Source organism: Neltuma alba, unplaced genomic scaffold (assembly GCF_004799145.2).
Source record: "Neltuma alba isolate B1F8T4 unplaced genomic scaffold, ASM479914v2 tig00010684_pilon, whole genome shotgun sequence".
NCBI classification, from domain to species: Eukaryota; Viridiplantae; Streptophyta; class Magnoliopsida; order Fabales; family Fabaceae; genus Neltuma; species Neltuma alba.
In genome coordinates, this window is record NW_021635524.1 from 1,483,754 (window position 1) to 1,502,093 (window position 18,340).

The 18,340-nt window shown below is 31.5% G+C and overlaps 1 protein-coding gene across 2 annotated transcripts; it reads left to right on the forward strand.

The window, feature by feature from the left end:
- The first annotated feature begins 9,312 nt into the window (after nucleotides 1–9,312).
- On the forward strand, nucleotides 9,313–17,979 carry LOC114758293 (fimbrin-5). Of its 2 annotated transcripts, XM_028947323.1 has the most exons (15): nucleotides 9,313–9,538; nucleotides 9,882–10,029; nucleotides 10,185–10,355; nucleotides 10,644–10,882; nucleotides 10,991–11,162; nucleotides 11,279–11,317; nucleotides 11,459–11,527; nucleotides 11,652–11,768; nucleotides 12,130–12,341; nucleotides 12,659–12,814; nucleotides 12,942–13,141; nucleotides 14,745–14,902; nucleotides 15,690–15,786; nucleotides 15,908–15,999; nucleotides 17,419–17,979. In XM_028947323.1, the coding sequence occupies exons 2-15, from the start codon at nucleotides 9,943–9,945 to the stop codon at nucleotides 17,626–17,628; spliced, it is 2,019 nt and encodes a 672-aa protein (XP_028803156.1). In that variant the 5' UTR covers nucleotides 9,313–9,538; nucleotides 9,882–9,942; the 3' UTR covers nucleotides 17,629–17,979. The 2 variants fall into 2 exon arrangements, with proteins under 2 accessions (XP_028803156.1, XP_028803158.1); XM_028947325.1 differs by lacking the exon at nucleotides 9,313–9,538 and having other exon boundaries at nucleotides 9,642–10,029.
- Nucleotides 17,980–18,340: the final 361 nt, after the last annotated feature.

An 18,340-nucleotide genomic window follows, 5' to 3' on the forward strand; every position in this document is an offset into this window, starting at 1 on the left:
ACATAAACTATTAAAGTTTTATAGTCATGGAAAATAAAAATATAACATAGTATGTGCTTGAGGAGCACAAAAGCCTTCACGGCTCACTCCATTAGTGCTTTCCCTTGATTCCTACTAGATCCTTCGCCTAAAAATTGTTGATATAAGGGGTGAGATCAAACGTCTCAGTAACTACTGAAATTCTAACCTATACAAACAAACCATATATGATAAATCAAAAACCTGTTTATATGTGTGTATAAGTATATTAAAAATCACATATTTGATACACTCAATTCAATTTCATTTTTTTCAATATATCCAAAAAATAATGCAATATGCTACCTCCCTTATATCACTGTCCACCCTTATACCGCTGACTAGAACCATAAGCTAACACATAGTCCAATAGGAATTAATCCATTTTGCTGAATTATTTCAAGCTTACTGATACTAGAGATATATCCGGCCAAAGATATAGAGCTCAAGCTCGGACTATGGCTCCCCTCCTTTGTGAATAGGGAGGTGTCACATGTCCCACAGCTCCAATGAATTCCCGGCCAAAGGAAAACACGGAAGAAGGGGCCTTGACAAGTGTCATCCACTGTGCACCGAGTGATGGCATACCACGTGGTAATTTTATATCTATGCAATCTCCTTCTATCCTTAACCCAACAATGCATGTCATATGCAAATAATAGTACATCATAAATATATTATCAAATATATTATTAAAAATAAGATAGCAATAAAATTCATATACCATTTAACAGTAATTCATGATAATTTCATAGCTATTAATATATTTAAATATTGATCATAATACTAGCAACAAATCTTAATAAAATCAGGTAACATACCAAAACATTCATTTTACAAAAAAAAATCATAATATTATATTTCAGTAATATAATAATTAGTAAATCCATAATATAATCATACACAATTCACATATACAAGAAAGAATTTTCAGAGTTACCTGGTACTTTTTAACTTACAAATATTCACACAAAGATTACTCTAAAATTCTCAATAGTCTATAAAATGGCACATAAATATTTATTAATATAAACTCAACTACTCCAAAACTACTCTAAAATTCTAAGACTATCCTCTAAACCAAAATTACATAAATATATTAACTCTCCCAAAATCTAGGAATTTATAATAGATATAATATTATTTTGAAAAATATAATTTACATATAAGGCTATTTAAATTTAACAACTTAAGTAAATATATTTTTATTACCCGAAATCTAAATATTTTATATTAAAATTCTGAATTATTTATTATAGTCTCCTTGAAAATTTTTTCTCAAACCAAACAACTTGTTTTTAAATTATAAACAAACTGTAGCTTTATCTAATTTCACAAAATTCTCAATCTACAATTTTTCAAGCCTTCAAAAATATATTTTTAACTTATTTAATATTTAAATTGATTAAAACCTCAATAATATATTAAATAACTCAACTAAATTATTTAACTTGAATTTAATCGGTAAAAATATTCTATATCTTCGAATAACAAATTTTGCAACTAAAATCTTAATTTCAAATTCTCAAAACAGTTATTGAGTAAATATAAACCGATTAAAATTTCTTAATAATGTATCTTTAAATTTATACGGTTATATATTGTCAAAACTCTATATTTACACCATATCCAAACGGTAAAATTTTCTCTAAACATGATAATGAAACTAATAATATAAAGCTTTAAATATAAAAAAATATTCATAAAGGAAATTTGACAGAAAGAAGTAGTTTTGTATACCTAAATAATCCTCAAAACTTGTTAGGTGCAACTTAGCTTTCTCTCTCTTTTCCTCTCTGCTTCTCACTCTCTTCTCTCTTCCTTCGCTCTCTCTTCCTCTTCCGTCTCCTCTCCCCCTCTTTTATCCTATTTTCCTTTACCATCTAACTACCCATCCCCCATTTTTTCCTTCTTCAATTTAATGCCATCCCCTTATTTCTTCCTTCAATTAATACTTGCTCCCCTTGTTTTCTTTGTTCTCGACTAACTGCCCAGCTTTTTCACTGAATTCGGTGGAAAGCTAGGTATTTATATATATATATATATATATATATTTATAATATAATAATATTATTATATTATTATAATTAATTGATATCTTTTTTTTTTTTTCCTTTTTTTTTCCTCTAAAAAACAGTATGTTACAATGAACATATTGCATCTTCTATTTTTGGTTTATTTTGTCTGGACATTGGCTTGGAGTGCTGGTAGTGGGCCTAAGGCCCTTAAGTTGCATGTGATTGGATTATTTGTGGATCCACGATACGATAAAGGCAATTTTTAGAAGTTTAGTCTTTGTTAATATCGATTGAGATAGTTAAATATGAACTGTTGTTATAATTTAACAATCATGGGGCGTGTTGTCTTATAACCAGGTTAGCTATAACTAATCTTTCCTAATATGAGCTGTATGCAAATATGCTATATGATAGTGTATATTGATTACAAATAATAAGGTATTTCGTTTTCTAACCATGATAGCTTTAATTGAGGTTGCATGCCTTTCTATCATAGTTAGTTCCTTAAAGATGTGATTACTTTTAAATAACCATGATAGGATATATTTATTAGTTTTATTTCTTTTTATCATAGTTAGGTCTAGTTAGGTAAGTGGCGATATTACAAACTTCAGTAGCCGTCACCATCACCAAAGCTCTAGTGACTAGCTAGCCAACAAGGAAGCTTGGTATTTTTTTTTCAAAAAAAGAAAGAAAGAAAAGGCAATATAATTATTCCACAAATTTACAAATCCTAATTTGGCGACCTGTGCCTAAACTAGAATTTTACTTATTTAAGTAAGCATTTGAGAATTTTGACATTCAGGAATCATTTTTCTATCATATTTTAAAATAAAAATTATATATATTCCCTCACTTGACATAAGATGTAGATGACTATGTAGATATTTAAAAAGAATTAGTTAAATTAATTATTACTCTCTCTATCTCTTGTTATGAGAAACAACTACCAAATCAAGCAATTTAAAATATTAGTTAAATTTAGTTAAAAGTAACAAATATGTAAAATATATGCATATTTTTCTAATTATAGGCTTATTTATAAAAAGCGTACATGAGAGATAATGAGATAATAACAAGTGGCATATATCTAACGAAGTAAAAATAGAAAGATTATTTTAAAATTTCAGACAAAAAGAATTTGTTTCTTATATTTAGAGATACTCTTCCAATTCTTAATATAGGACTTAATTATTGAATTGATTTTGGTCCTAAACATAAGGCATATTTCTCATATTTATCAAATTTTTCTAAATTATCTCTATGGATACTCCCTCAACTATAATAAAGTAGAAGAGAGAAGGAGGATATTAAGAAAGATGATTATGATGTTTTAGGAAAAACATGTCATATTTCTTATAATTAACTAACTTACCTAACTTCTTTAATCTAATCAAATAAGCTAAGTAGGTCTTATATTAAGAATCGAAAGCGTATAAGTATAAGAGAGATTGTTTCGTATAAAAAAATGATGAAGGGAGTAGTAAGAAATGTTTATTAATTTTTTTCATTAGTTACATCACATGATGAAGACCCTTTAGTTTTAAAAATATTTAATTTAGTTGATATTATCATATTGTTTTAAATATTTGTATATGTGAATTAATTCAAGGGAAAAATTTAATTATTTAACTTCTAAATTTTATCTTCATTTTCCTACTATCTTTTTTTCATTATTATATTTTCTCACACATTTGTTGTCATAAACAATTTATATTCGGATGATATATAATTAATTATATCCATAAAATTTATATTTATGAAATTTTAACAATAAGGACCAAACTAAATATTTTGGGAATTATAAGAATTTAATTACAAATTTTTAAAATTTAGAGAGCAAATTAAAAATCAAATGGAGTTATATGGGTTAAAAGAATAGTACTCCTCAAGATTAATGAAAGACAAAAAATTTTATAGTAATAATGAAAGATTTTTCTTCTTACCTCCTTGGGCTTTATGGGAGTTTTGGTCCAAATCAGTACTCCTCTCCGTCCTGGGGATGAAAGCTATTCGGCCCGCTTGTTAAACACCTTAATCTATTTCGTTTCCTAAACTTGTCAGTTCTTAAAAATTAGTATATTTAATAATTACTTCTATCAAAGAGGATTTCTGCCAATAGAAATAGTTTTTAATGCAAATGATTAAAAGAAGCATCATAGAGAAACTAACACATGCTTTTTTTAATAAATAATACGAGTAATTAACTCAACTATTTTTTTTTAATTTTATAAGTTATTTATATAGTTCTTATTTAGAATGAGAGTGACAAAGAAACTTAATGGCTAAGAACACACCTCAACAAGAAAAAGGATAATCTTAACCGTGTTCTAAAATAAAGTAACAAATTTAGAAATTCTGTAGAATTTTGCAGCTGATCAAAAGCAACGTATCCATGTCAGACGAAATCACCATCTCTTGATGTGTGACTGGACTGTCACTTTTGGTCTTACATCAAGAGAAGTACTCCTCCGGTCCTAATTATAAGACCCAATTGACTTATTTGAGGAGATTAAGGAAGTAAGTTAAGTTGGTTATTTATAATAAATAAGTGTTGTTATTCCTAAAATATCCTTACTAATTAAGTATATTAGCTAAAACTATCATTATTAGAAGGATTATCTTGGAAAAAAATGCATAAATATAAAAGAGAAAATGGATTGGGTCTTATAATTAGGACCAAATAAAAAGTCAAATTGGGTCTTATAATAAGGACCGGAGGAGTATATCAGTATGCTGATTCTCTAATGGATGTTGAACCAATGATCATGAATGTTCCTCATGCGTAGTATAGAGCCACTCTTTTCGGAGATTTCACTCATAGGCTTCCTCTAATTATCCAGTCCTTGCCTATTCTCTCTCTCTCTCTGTGTGTAGGGACATACATATTTTTATTATAGAGACAGTTCTGTTTGAGACACACTAAATATAGATAATTCTCCCAACAGTGATTCAAATTGTGAGAGACTAGCCCATTCTACTAGACCCAGCTCTCACTAGATCTTGTGCCTATTTATTCAGGGAAAAAAAAAAAGATAACAACAGATAAAACGACAAAAGCCTATTCACTGAATCAAAACAATAATATATCGATAGAAACAAGGGTTGAAAAAGAGTTTGTTGAGCCCAGCTCACATAAAAGAGAGGCCCAAATGAGAGCCCACAAGAGGAAATACATGTAGACTACATCCTAAAAAAATCCCAATCATAAGCAAAAGGATGATGACGACGATGATGATAAAGATTAAAAAAAAAAAACAATCAAATAACCTAACGATTAACACGAGCTAACAATTTTTTTTCATTCATGAAATTTCGACTTTGGACTAAAATATGCATAAATTAGTTTTCATGTCTAATATGCGCAATAGTTTTTGTTTGAATACAATATTTGATATTAGAGATTTTAACGTTGTTGGATCAAAACGATGGTTACTCTCCTAAAACCACCTTTTATATTTAGAGGAATGACTCAAGATTTGGTGTTCGAATGACTGTAATTCCTTATGAACACTTAAAGGTTGATGTTTATGCTTATACTTTATCTCATAATAATTTTAAAAAAAACACAAGGAACTGGACTGGCCAGTTTGGGTCAAAAACCAACCAGCCGGACAGTTTCCCTGTCCAGTTCAGTGACAAAGCCAGTAAAAGATCAAATCGGAGTGAACCAAGCGAACCGACATCAATTTGGGTAACCCGGCTGTTGGAGCGGATTACTTGGTTCACTTGTATTCTTTGCCTAAATCTATGGGAAAGAAGAAGAAAGCTTACTGGAAAAAAGAAGAAGAAAAGAGAGGAAGAAGGGAAGGAAAAGAGAAGAGGAAATGTTGGGGGAGGGGGGTTACCATAAACTGATACAGATGAAAAATGAAGTGAAGAAGCTCCATAGGGTGCACAGTATGGAAGAAAAGGGGAAAATTTTTAGTGAGAATAGGAGCTTCATATTTGCCGCGGAAGATTGAAGATTGCAAGCTAAGTGAGAGAGAGAGACCTGAACAAATGAGCACGAGGAAGAGACAAAGACCTGGAAAATAAAAATGGAGGAAGAGGAGCACAAATGTAAGCTTATAAGGAGTAAGAGTCCAAATAAAATGAAAAAAACTAAAAAAAAAAAAAGAACAGGTTGGTTTTGCATCAATAACAGCGGACATTGCATGCTGCTTTTATTCATTATCTATTGACATTGCGGGTGTTGCATCTTCTGCCAGAAAATTTGAATAGGAGCCAAGGAAGTGATAGGCTGATAGTAAAACAAAAAGAGGCAGATGAAAAATAATAACAGTGCATATTATGATGTATAATATATATTTGTTATTTAATCTAATATTTTAAATATTACCTTTATAAAAATACTTTTTATAAATAAATATCAATATTTTTGTAAAATTTACCTAAATCATATCATCACCGGTTTGATATTAGTGATGATTAATAATATTTTTATGTTATTTTAATATAACCGATCTGATTTCGAGTTGACCTCAATGTAACTCACTAACCTTTGAATCACTACTTTGACTAGTTTAGTGTTTGATTCAATTTTTTGTTCCTTGCTTGCTATTACTAGTTTAATTCAGAATTTATTACCCAATTGAAATATACTTATTTGTCCTCTTTGATCCGTGTTACATGTGAAGTTTTAATATTTTAATATTAAATTATGCTCCTGAACTTAGGACCATGCATAGATAATTTTCATAAGGTCGAAAACTTTACAATGAACCCTTCTAAACTCTTATACATATAACTATCATATAATTAATTTTATACATGTTTTATTCACACACAAAAATAAATTTTTGGGTGTATAATTAAGAGTTGAGAAAATCCATAAAAACTTGAAAGCTCATGGAAGTTTATTATTAAATTATAAAGATTAAATGGTTATTTATACATGATAAAAAGTTTATGAGATTTTTGTGCAATTTAGTCATATTTTAAAAATGTTAACTTTTTATGCTAGGGACAATTAACGGTTATCATCGTATTAGAAGCAATTCTGTTTGAGGTACTATCAGATAATAAAATGTTAATCTTTAAGATGCTTAAATATGATCGTTATCACCTCTATTAATATTTCATAGGGTAAAAGTATAATTTTACTCCTAGTCTAATTTTTCAGGTGCAATTTTACACTGATTTTTTTAGTAGTGCAATTTTATCCATAATTTTTTTATAGTGCAATTTTATCCTTAATCTTTGGGTACACAAAAAGATCATGGATAAATTATATTATTATATTACTAAAAAGATCAGAAATAAAATTGTACGTGAGAAATAAAATTAGGGGTTAAATTACCCCATTAGCCTATAAATATGTGGGCTTAACTATTGACCTTGCAAGATTGGGCTAAGCAAGTATTCTGGCCCAATTCAAACCCATCATTTTGTAACTCTTTTAACTCTTTTTTTTTTTTTTCCTTTTTTTTCATATATACCTGGTATTCCAGGCTAGTCCCTTATCACCGGAAGCTCAATAAGTCCAGATTAATTCAAATTCGAGCACTTAGGGCCCTTTTCAGGTGGTACCTTTACCACCTGTGCTGCTGCGTTACTAAGTCTTGAATTTGAGACTTTTGATTAAAGTAGAACAACTCTCTTACCTGTTGACCTAACGGTTTAGTAGTAACTTTTTAGTGGTAAAAAGCAAGTGAGTAGGCAAGACTTGTTAGTGATAAAACGTAAAGGCGCTTTTGACACTACATTCCAATTTTTTGGCATTTAGGTCCTCTCGTAATTTGTTTTAATAATTAATATTTGACAATTTATTGAAAATTGCATTGGTCAAAGGTTGTAGGTTCAAATAGTTATTTAGAATAATATAATCTAATTAAAATATAAACAAAATTTTATATATAACCCTACAAAAAGTTATATTTAAATAATGAAGGCAATATTCACAAGCAAATAAAGCGTTAATACAATTTTCGTCTCTTAAGTTTGTCCTCATTTTTGTTTTGGTCTTTCAAGTTTCAAACTATAGGTTTTGATTTCTTAAGTTTCTTTTCATTTAAAACATTAGTCCCTATAGTTTAATAAAAAATTGGACTATTCTACCCATTGAGGGACTAAAATCTATATTTTGAAATTTGAGAGACAAAAACCAAAGTAAAAGCAAACTTGAGAGACCAAAAATTACATTAACTCACAAATAAAATGTTAATATATGAATTACACATAATAATAAAAAAAAAAGAGTGAATAAAGTACAAAAATAATTGGCTGCTATTTTTTCTTTATAAAGTTATATATGCTTTTTTTTTTGACAAAGTAAAATTATTTTAACAATTATATTTGAACAACTAACAATAACAAAATAACAAGTATTCATATTTTATAAGTGAATTTATTAGTATATATACACATTTTAACAATTAATAATAAAGTAATTTGTGTCAATATGGAAAATTACAAATCCTGATTTGCATTATAAGAGCCTATGGAGAAATTTATAAGTGTTCGCGGGTAAAGTTATAAATGCACAAATGCTTGATCAATTTGAAGAGATTAAAAAAATTACTAAATTATTTAATTATAACATATATTATATAATCTTTCTAAAATATTTATATGTATAATTAGATTACATATTAATTTATAAGTGAGTCAAATTAATTTTAAAAAAATGATATTTATAAATATTTTAAAATAGTTTAGTAATTTCTTTAATATATCTTAAATTAGTCTATTGTATCGTATATTAAGGGCCAGAAGTAGTACTAAAATATTTTGATTCATTTCTGTATAGTTTTGAATTGTTTTTATTGAATTAACTTGCAATACTCATTTTAAAACTTTGAATTGGGATCTACAAGCCAATTAACATGCTTTTTCTTTAATCATGCATTTTTTTGAATTATCACCTTATCTGATTATATTAGTTCAACGTTTAAATTTAAATACATTGAAGCGTTTCTAAGTAGTTTTGAATTGTTTTTACAACTTGCAATACTCATTTTAAAAATAATCACTTCACCACATACTTGATTATACTCCAGAAAAACCAAATATTCTTTGAATGGGAAGCTTTTCTTTAATTATAATTTGAATATCAAATGATGAATTTGTGAAGAATGACTCCTATCATGTTGACTGATTTTTTTTCCTTCTGCACGAAGATTCCAAAAGAAGGACAGGTAAAAATGGAATGTGAATTCAGAATTCAGAAATGGAAACAGAGAAAAAAGCTGGAAAATTAGGTAACAAATGTAATGAGAAAGAGGCAAGGGAGAAGAAAACATGAAGGAAAAAGCATATGCGTTGCCTCAACGACAAACAATGAATTGAACGCGGGCTGCTACAACGCCGTGTGCGTCTTTGACAACCAGAGAAGAACTCTGGTTTCTATCGCCCACACATTTTTCTCGCTTCCCATTTGGCTTATTACCGACCCAATACTCTCTCTCTCCGCTCTCTCTCCTCTTCTTTGCCCTATCAATTCCTGAAAGTCACTGTCGAGTAATAATTTCGGTTTTTGCTTGAGTTTCTGAGTCCACAAGGTACTTCTTTTCGTTTCCTCGCTGAAATGTTTTGCTTTTTTTTTTTTTTTTTTAATTTAAATTTTTGCTCTTGCCTGTATTTCATCAGGGTTTTGCTGTGGTTCTTTCAATTTTGATTTTTTTTTCTTATTGAGTTTGCTTGATCGCGGCTTGGGCAAATCTACTGTTCGATCAGCTTAGTGTAGTTAGATGCATATCTATTGTCGCAATTGGAAGTCTAATGTGCTTGCCGCATTGCTTTACGTTCATAAACGAATATATATGAGTTGTAGTTTATCATCTTTTCGATCTATTGAATTTCATTGACTTACTGAGACTATTATCTATTCGTTTAAAAATGTAGTTGAATTCTGCCGATCATTTTTCCTTAAAGTGTTTGATATTTCGCTCCAACCAAGTTGAAGATGTCTAGTTTTGTGGGCGTTCTTGTTTCTGATCAGTGGCTTCAGAGCCAATTCACACAAGTTCAGCTTCGAAGTCTGAAATCAAAAGTAAGCGTCTTTTTCTTTTCTTTTCTTTTTTGTTTTGGGTTAACCTAAATCTATCTTGGCTTACTTTGCATCAGTTTCTTTGTTTCCTTGAAAATTAAAATTGCACAGTAGCATGGAATTTTGGAGCTGACATTACTTTTTTATGTTGCTTGTAGTTTGTATCTGTGAAGACTCAATCTGGACGAGTCATAGTGGGAGATTTGCCACCTCTGTTTAAGAAAGTAAAAGCTTTCGATGACTTGTTCAATGAGGATGAGATTAAGGGGGTCTTAATGGAGTCATATCAAGACATGGATGAAGAAATTGACTTTGAGACCTTCCTTCGGGTGCGTTCTTTTAAAAAGTTGACGCTTTGGGATTCTTTTCTCAGATGTTATTGTTCCTCACATTCTTCCTTTGACGATGAATGTATATCTCTTTTCAATTGAAAATAATGTGAAATCTAGTTAAAAACAAAATTGCCATTCAATTCTCAATGGCCTCTTGGAAACATATGCAGCTTACATTGAAGTGGATACCTAATTTTGTGTTCGTTCATATGTCTATGCTATGATGGGTACTTGTTTGTGGATTCTATGTTTATTGGACCAAGAACTTAACTAATTGACTGGCAGGCATATCTAAATTTGCAAGCCCGAGCAATGGAGAAATCTGGCAGTTCCAAAAATTCTTCTTCATTTTTGAAGGCAACAACCACAACTTTCCATCATACTATTAATGAATCTGAGAAAGCTTCTTATGTTGCGCACATTAACAGTTATTTGGCGGAAGATAAGTTCATGAAGCAGTTTCTTCCCATTGATCCATCAACAAACGCTTTATTTGATCTTGCAAAAGATGGAGTTCTCCTATGGTAGATCTGTTGGACCCCACTTGATGATCAGGAGCTATTTTATCACTTCTCCAAGTTTATTGCAATTGATTGCTCATGTTTATCCTGTTAATTAACTGTTCCCTGCAGCAAGCTTATAAATATCGCTGTTCCTGGCACCATAGATGAGCGAGCTATTAACACAAAAAAGATTCTTAATCCATGGGAGAGAAATGAGAACCACACTCTTTGCCTCAATTCTGCTAAGGCTATTGGGTGCACAGTAGTCAATATTGGGACACAGGACCTAGTTGAAGCTAGAGTAAGAGCAATATCTCTTTTCTTTTCTTTCTTCTCTTCTTCCATCCATTTTTTCTCTCGTTTTGTTTTGATCATGTTTGTGGTAGTTCTAACTTTCCCTATTTGCTTATCTTGTAGCCACATCTGGTACTTGGCCTCATTTCACAAATAATTAAGGTAGATTGCTGAAATTTGGACCTTTTCGTATCTATATGCTATGATTAGTAGATGAATTCATTATTCATTAGGGAGAACAGAAGTTTTTGAAATGCTTCCACTAACAATTATGTCTGCCTTTCCATATGCTGGCAACTTCAGATTCAACTGTTGGCTGATCTCAATCTGAAGAAAACTCCCCAACTTATGGAATTAGTGGAAGACAGTGAGGTTATACATTGATTTCATGTTTTTCCTCTGATTTGATTTGTATTTTAGCAATGTGATGGTTTCTACCTCTTTTTAGGTTGATCAAATACATTTGTCTTTTATCTGATTATAAATATATTGGCAGGATGTTGAGGAGCTCATAGGTTTACCACCTGAAAAGGTTTTATTAAAATGGATGAATTTCCACTTGAAGAAGGCTGGATATGAGAAGCAGGTCACAAATTTCTCTTCAGATGTAAAGGTGAGGAAACTTCAAGGTTTTTGCTGACTTAGTTGTACGGGCAAAATTCCATTTGACTGAATCCTTTACCCTGTGACAGATAAAATTATGAATGAGAAAAAATGGAGCTAATGTTACATTACAAATGTTCTATATCTTTGGGCACAGTTCTTACAAATGGTAAATAGACTCTGGTAGTTGTCAAGGAAAGGGTTCGCTGTTCAGTTTGTTATTATGAAAGATGCTGACTATCCAGTAGTTGTATTTCTAGCTTTTGAAGCATATAGATCATATGTTATGAATAAAAAGATTGGATTCAATGGTAACTTGTAAGTTGAATGAGCCTATTATGTCTGATCACTGATGGTGTCGTTTCTTTTAGGATGGAGAAGCTTATGCATATTTGCTTAATGCTCTTGCTCCTGAACATTCTGGCCCAGCATCCTTGGCCACAAAAGATCCAACTGAAAGAGCAAACATGGTTCTCGAGCAGGCAGAGAAATTAGATTGCAAGAGATATCTCACTCCTAAGGACATTGTGGATGGGTCACCTAACCTTAATCTTGCATTTGTTGCTCAAATTTTTCAGCATAGGTATGCTTTATTTTTGAAAGCTTGCTAGTTATGTTGTATTCTATAGTTACAGTAGAAGTGCTTTAAAGTTTATGTTCCATAGATTCTTTGGCTATTTGCAATCTTTTTATTCACATAATGTTGCTATGAGGTGCCATGGTTAAGCTTCCTTTAACAGAAAGTGAGATGATAACATCATCATTTGTACATTATCACCTTTCATGATTAATTTGTCAAGATATGACAGAGTGTAGTGTTGCGTAGTAGGTTGTTTATATTTATATCATAACATGTGATTGTATAAACAAAATCTTTCCCTTATTTAAATACTTTTGTAGGAATGGCCTTACAGTTGATAGCAATAAAGTGTCCTTTGCTGAGATGATGACTGATGATGCACAGACGTCTCGTGAAGAAAGATGCTTCAGATTATGGATTAACAGTCTTGGAACTGTTACTTACGTCAATAATGTTTTTGAGGATGTCAGAAATGGGTATGTTTTAACTCCTGTATCTCTTCTGCTTCTTCCAATTCCTTTCAATATTTTTTCTCGTTTTTTCTAGTCATTTTTAAATTTTTCAAATTTTCATTGTTGGTTATTTTTTCTTTCTTTTATGTAGATGGATTTTGTTAGAAGTTCTTGACAAGGTTTCACCTGGATCAGTCAATTGGAAGCAGGCAACAAAGCCTCCTATAAAAATGCCATTCCGAAAAGTTGAGAACTGTAACCAAGTTATAAAGATTGGGAAGGGCCTAAAGTTATCCTTAGTGAATGTTGCTGGTACTGATATTGTTCAGGGGAATAAGAAACTCATAATATGTAAGTTTAGCATTTATATTTTGAACTGTTGTGCTGTTTTACTGCTGGCAAAATTGGTTTTGTAATGTTTTTTGTTAGTGATCGATTGATGACAGTTTTACATGTCTTCTTCCACTCTTATTACTGGCAAATAGCATATGAATATGGCATTTATGCTTCAGCTGTAGAGTTGATAATCCTGCATTTGTACCTATCGCTGGTTGGTGATTCTATTTGCTGCGTTGAGACTGCACAATACTTGTACTCAGATACAGATCCGTTATTTTGAATTTCATGCTTGTTTGGTTTAGCTTGCCCTATGCCCTTGTTTAGGCTGGTTGTATGCTTTTATGGGGATGTCTTTGATTTCTCTCTAGTCCAGTGATGGAATGATGGATTGTGTATATAATAGTGAAGAAACCAATTTCCTCCATCTAACAGAACTTTTAAGGAAACAAATAGTGGGGGCAGCTTAGTCCTTAGATGCTAATATATAATTTTTCACATAGAACTGAAGATGATGCTTTGGTTTCGCCATCATGGCTGTTTGTTCACTTGAGCAAGTTTCAATTTTAAAATGGAAGAGTGGAGACAGTAGAGAAAGCCTTTGTAGATTGATTATGAAGAATGATGTCTTGTGACTTCTAGATTTTAGGGTAAAACATAGATTTGGTCCCTAGAATTTTGGTCGGCATGGGTCAAAATCCCTATATTTTTATTAAGAAATTAGTCCTTAAAATTATGGTCAACTTTGGTCAAGGTCCTTGGAGATGACATGTCAGTGGTGTAGCAATGATGTTTGATTATATTAGGAATTTTGACTAAAATTGACCAGAACTCCAAGGATTGGTTCTTTAATGAAGAAACTACGAGGACTTTGACCCCATTTGACCATAACTCAAGGGACCAAACACTGTTTACCTACACTTGACTTACACAAGCTGCAGACTAATGCTCCCTCATAGTCATGAATGACTTTTTGGAATAAATAGTTCTTTATTTAAAATAAGTAATGTGTTAAGACTCTTATTAACTTCATTATTAAGAAAATAAAGTCAATAAGCATATAATATAATAAATTATTTTAAACAACAAATTTCTTATTCTAAAAAGTCATTCTTGTTGCATTTTAAAGGGATAACAAGAACATAACGTTGATGAAGATGTTGAGATAGATCACAGATGTGTGTTTATAGAAGAAAAGATATATTCCTAATTGACACATGAGAAAAAGTTGGCATGGCATCTGGTGTGGGAAAAGTGGTAGAAAATTATTTAAGGTGGTTCAGACATATATAAAGGCAATTGGAGCTCAATTCCACCATTGAATTTGATTGCGCACCTGTGAGGAGGCTGAATAGACAGTTTTGAGTCATGTAAAGAGAGGCAGAGGAAGATAAAAAAACACTAAGTTATTGAATGAGAGCTTTTGGTGAACAATATGTTTAAAGATTTGCTCGTAGATAGAGAGCACATTGACATTGTGCAGTTGAGCCTCACCGAGTGGGATAGGTTTTGTTTGTTGTTGTTACTGACTTTATTACTACTTTGATTTATATATAAATATAATCTACTTTTTGTATATTGGTAAAACTTTTCACAAATTCTTTATCCTCCTGCACAGCATATTTGTGGCAACTAATGAGGTTTAGCATGCTTCAACTTCTGAAAAACCTGAGGTCACACTCCCAAGGTAAAGAGATAACCGATGCTGATATTCTAAACTGGGCAAACAGTAAAGTGAAGAAAGCAGGAAGAACTTCCCAAATGGAGAGTTTCAAGGTAACTAAGAACATGCAATTCTGATTAATATTATTTTAATACTAAGTTCCTAGTTTTCTACCTGTTAAATTTATTCTAATTTCAGTACTTGATTGATCATAGTGGTCATCCATGAAAATAAGTCAACTGTACATTTTTTAAAATAGATATTTTTCTGAACTGGAAATTATTTGTGCATTACGTAGTTAAATTTGCGTTAAACCTGGTCCAAGTTTCATGCTATCTGGTAACAATATGAACTGTGATTTGTAAAAAATTTTCAGTCGAGGAATTTTTCCATTAGATATGCTAGTCAATTTTAGATTAGATGGAGGTCGGTGGTAATGCAATCTCTAATTTCTTGAGATTTATACTTTGCACAACTTCAGAATAAAGGAAAATTTGGCTATAGTAAATAGTGATTGACGTTGATTAAATGTACTATGATCATTAAATGACTTCAAGAACTTGGTCTTTGTAAACTGTTTATCAAGTATTTTGTTTGCTTTGTGTTTCCTTTTCCCTTTTATTTGTGTTGAAATCTTCAAAGAGAGGTTATTTTAAGCTGTAGAAGAATGAGACTGTTCAAGGCATACTCGAGCACAATTTTGTGGCTTGAATCCGGCTCCAATTATTCATATATGGAAAACTTAATTTTAAATGAGAAGATATCCTGATAAATGCAGTTTTCACTGGGATTATTATTGAGACACATGTAGCCTTAATATGGATTTCAACGGAGCCTTGATCTTAATTATATTTTCTTTTTGCCGGTGACATTGATTTTAATCCCTTTTTCCTTCATCAGGATAAGAATCTCTCCAGTGGGATTTTCTTCCTTGAGCTTCTGAGCGCTGTGGAAGCAAGGGTGGTCAACTGGAGTCTTGTTACTCAGGGGGAGACAGGTAAGTGAACTACAATAAATTGATGATAGCACCTTGTAGTTTTTCTGCTGATCTTTATGTCCGATGTCTCACAGGGCACAATTTCACAAATTTTCTCATCGTTTTGTTATTTGAACTGCAGAGGAAGATAAGAAGTTGAATGCAACATATATTATTAGTGTTGCTCGAAAACTTGGATGTTCCATCTTCCTGTTGCCTGAGGACATTATGGAGGTAATCTCATCAATACTAAACCTCAGCTTAATAGAACAAAACTATAATGCGCTGTTTGCTATCTGAAAGTGGTTTCGAAGGAAGTGGAAGAGGGAAAGGAATGGAAAGTAAAATATGAAAATGGAAGTGAAATTTGAGGAAATCTTATATAATCTTATCTATTTCCTTGGGTCTATAATATAAGACGTTAGTTAAGCTTTTTCACAAATCAAGAAATATTAGTCAAGTCACTAAATATGTTTTAATTAGATGTAGGTTACCTATTTTACCCCTATGAAAGAATGTAATTGAAAGATTCTCTCATCTCTCCTGCATTTAAAACTCCCTCTCCTCCTCATAACAAGGGATAAAAGTGAAAAGTTTAATTATCCTGTCAACCTCTTGTATTTTAGACCAAAATTTTCTTTTAGAAGACTTATTATATTTTGGACCGGAGGGAGTATGTGCATTATGTGCATTTATAATAGGGTCAAGGTGCAAATTTATTCTGAAAGTTTTTACTCCGAAGCACTGGGCACTCAGAAGTTTTCAGGTGCAAATTTGTCCTAGTGGTTTAAAATCATGTAGCATTTTTGCCCCCACTGTTAAAAATATTAATGGTCAATGTCACTATTTTAACAGTCAATATTAACCATTTATAATATCAAGAGACTAAAATTTAAATTACTCGTCAACTTTTTTTCCCAATAAAAAGAGAGCAACCTGTAATCGTCCTGCGCCAGAATTTTGCCGACCACTTTCATCTCGTAACCCCACCGACCACTGTGAACCTTCACTTTCACAGCCCAGAGCCTCCAGCCATTGACAGAGAACCCACCATCTTCATCTCATAGCCCTCTTCTTCATGGGCAACTTGCAGCTTTCACCCTCACTCTTGATTCTTCTTCATATCGTCATCAACAATTTCACCATTTCAGAATGCACTTACATAACAAAAATTCATTATCACAGTTGATGAATGATACTTGAGATTGAGAATCCCGTCACGTTTGCAGTCTTTAGTGTTACGTGGCAGTTAATAGTTGTTAGTTTGAGTGTTATAGCTTAAGTGAGCTTGATTGAATAGAAGTTCCATTTCATTCTTTTCTTCTGTGATTGGTCCCACTGGTACCAATTAATGTTTGTGATATTTGGCTTTTGGTTTTGAAGTATTTCTATCTACCAAGCTGGCAAGCTCCTTGTATTTATACTTGAAACTGACTCTCCTTTTACATGATGGATACTATTTTGATACTAAAGTTTGTGATTGGTACCGCTTGTATTTAGTGCTTAACATATGAATTTGATTAGATCAAACCCTTTTTTTTTTTTTTGGGGATAAAAAAGCACTGATTACATCAAACTTCATTAGTTACATTCTTATCATTGGATTCACTTAATTGGCTTGATCTAAGCTTGTTTTGCTTATAACCTTGACAGGTGAACCCGAAGATGATACTTATGTTGACTGCTAGCATCATGTATTGGAGCCTGCAACAACCCGAAGACAACGGCATTCCAGAGGTTACAGTAGATGAAGAAAACAAAACAAATTTAGCTAATGAGGTATCAGATTTAGCCATCGATGACGACGACGACGATGACGATAACAAGAACGACACAGTTTCAGAGAAAATTGAGACCCAATAGTGATTATTAAGAAAATGCAAAATACGGTCTTCTCATAGAACAATAGCAGGAAGATGCCATCCAAATTTCTCGATGTTCTTGGCACAAGAAGAAATAGCCTATTTTTTTTATACATATATTTTAGAAAAATTACACAGAAGAAAAAAATCCTGTAAATTTTTGTTCAAATTAAAGCCTTCGGTTGTTAGCTATATTCTTTGATGGAAATTATATACAATTGGTCCCAATAATTAGATGGGAAAAAGAGGCATTGTTTTATTTTCATAGCGGAATCACTTTCATTTATATATGAACACACACAGTTGAAGTTATATGAAGAATTGATTGTGATGTACTTTATCAGACTTCCAAGAAATTTTATGTTTTTAATGTACAATGCAGCCACTGTTTAATTTTTAAAAAAAGTTTTTGCTCGTAGGATTTTGTCCTCCATATTTTTCTCTCATTCTTGTTCGCTTTCTAAACTAAAAAGGTGTTTGGCAAACTTTAAAAAAACATTTTGAGCCTCAAATCATAGTTTGGCTTGAAAACCATCTAAACACCACTTATTTTAAGAAAATTCATGGTTTGGTTCAAAACAATGATTTCAGCCTGAGAAACCAAAGTTCCAGAAGAGGTGAAAATTTTCGCTTTTCCATGGCTGTTGGGACAAATTGGAGAGAGAAAATATAGTTAGTATGTACAGTGCTATGCTTTTTCTTTAGGAAAAATC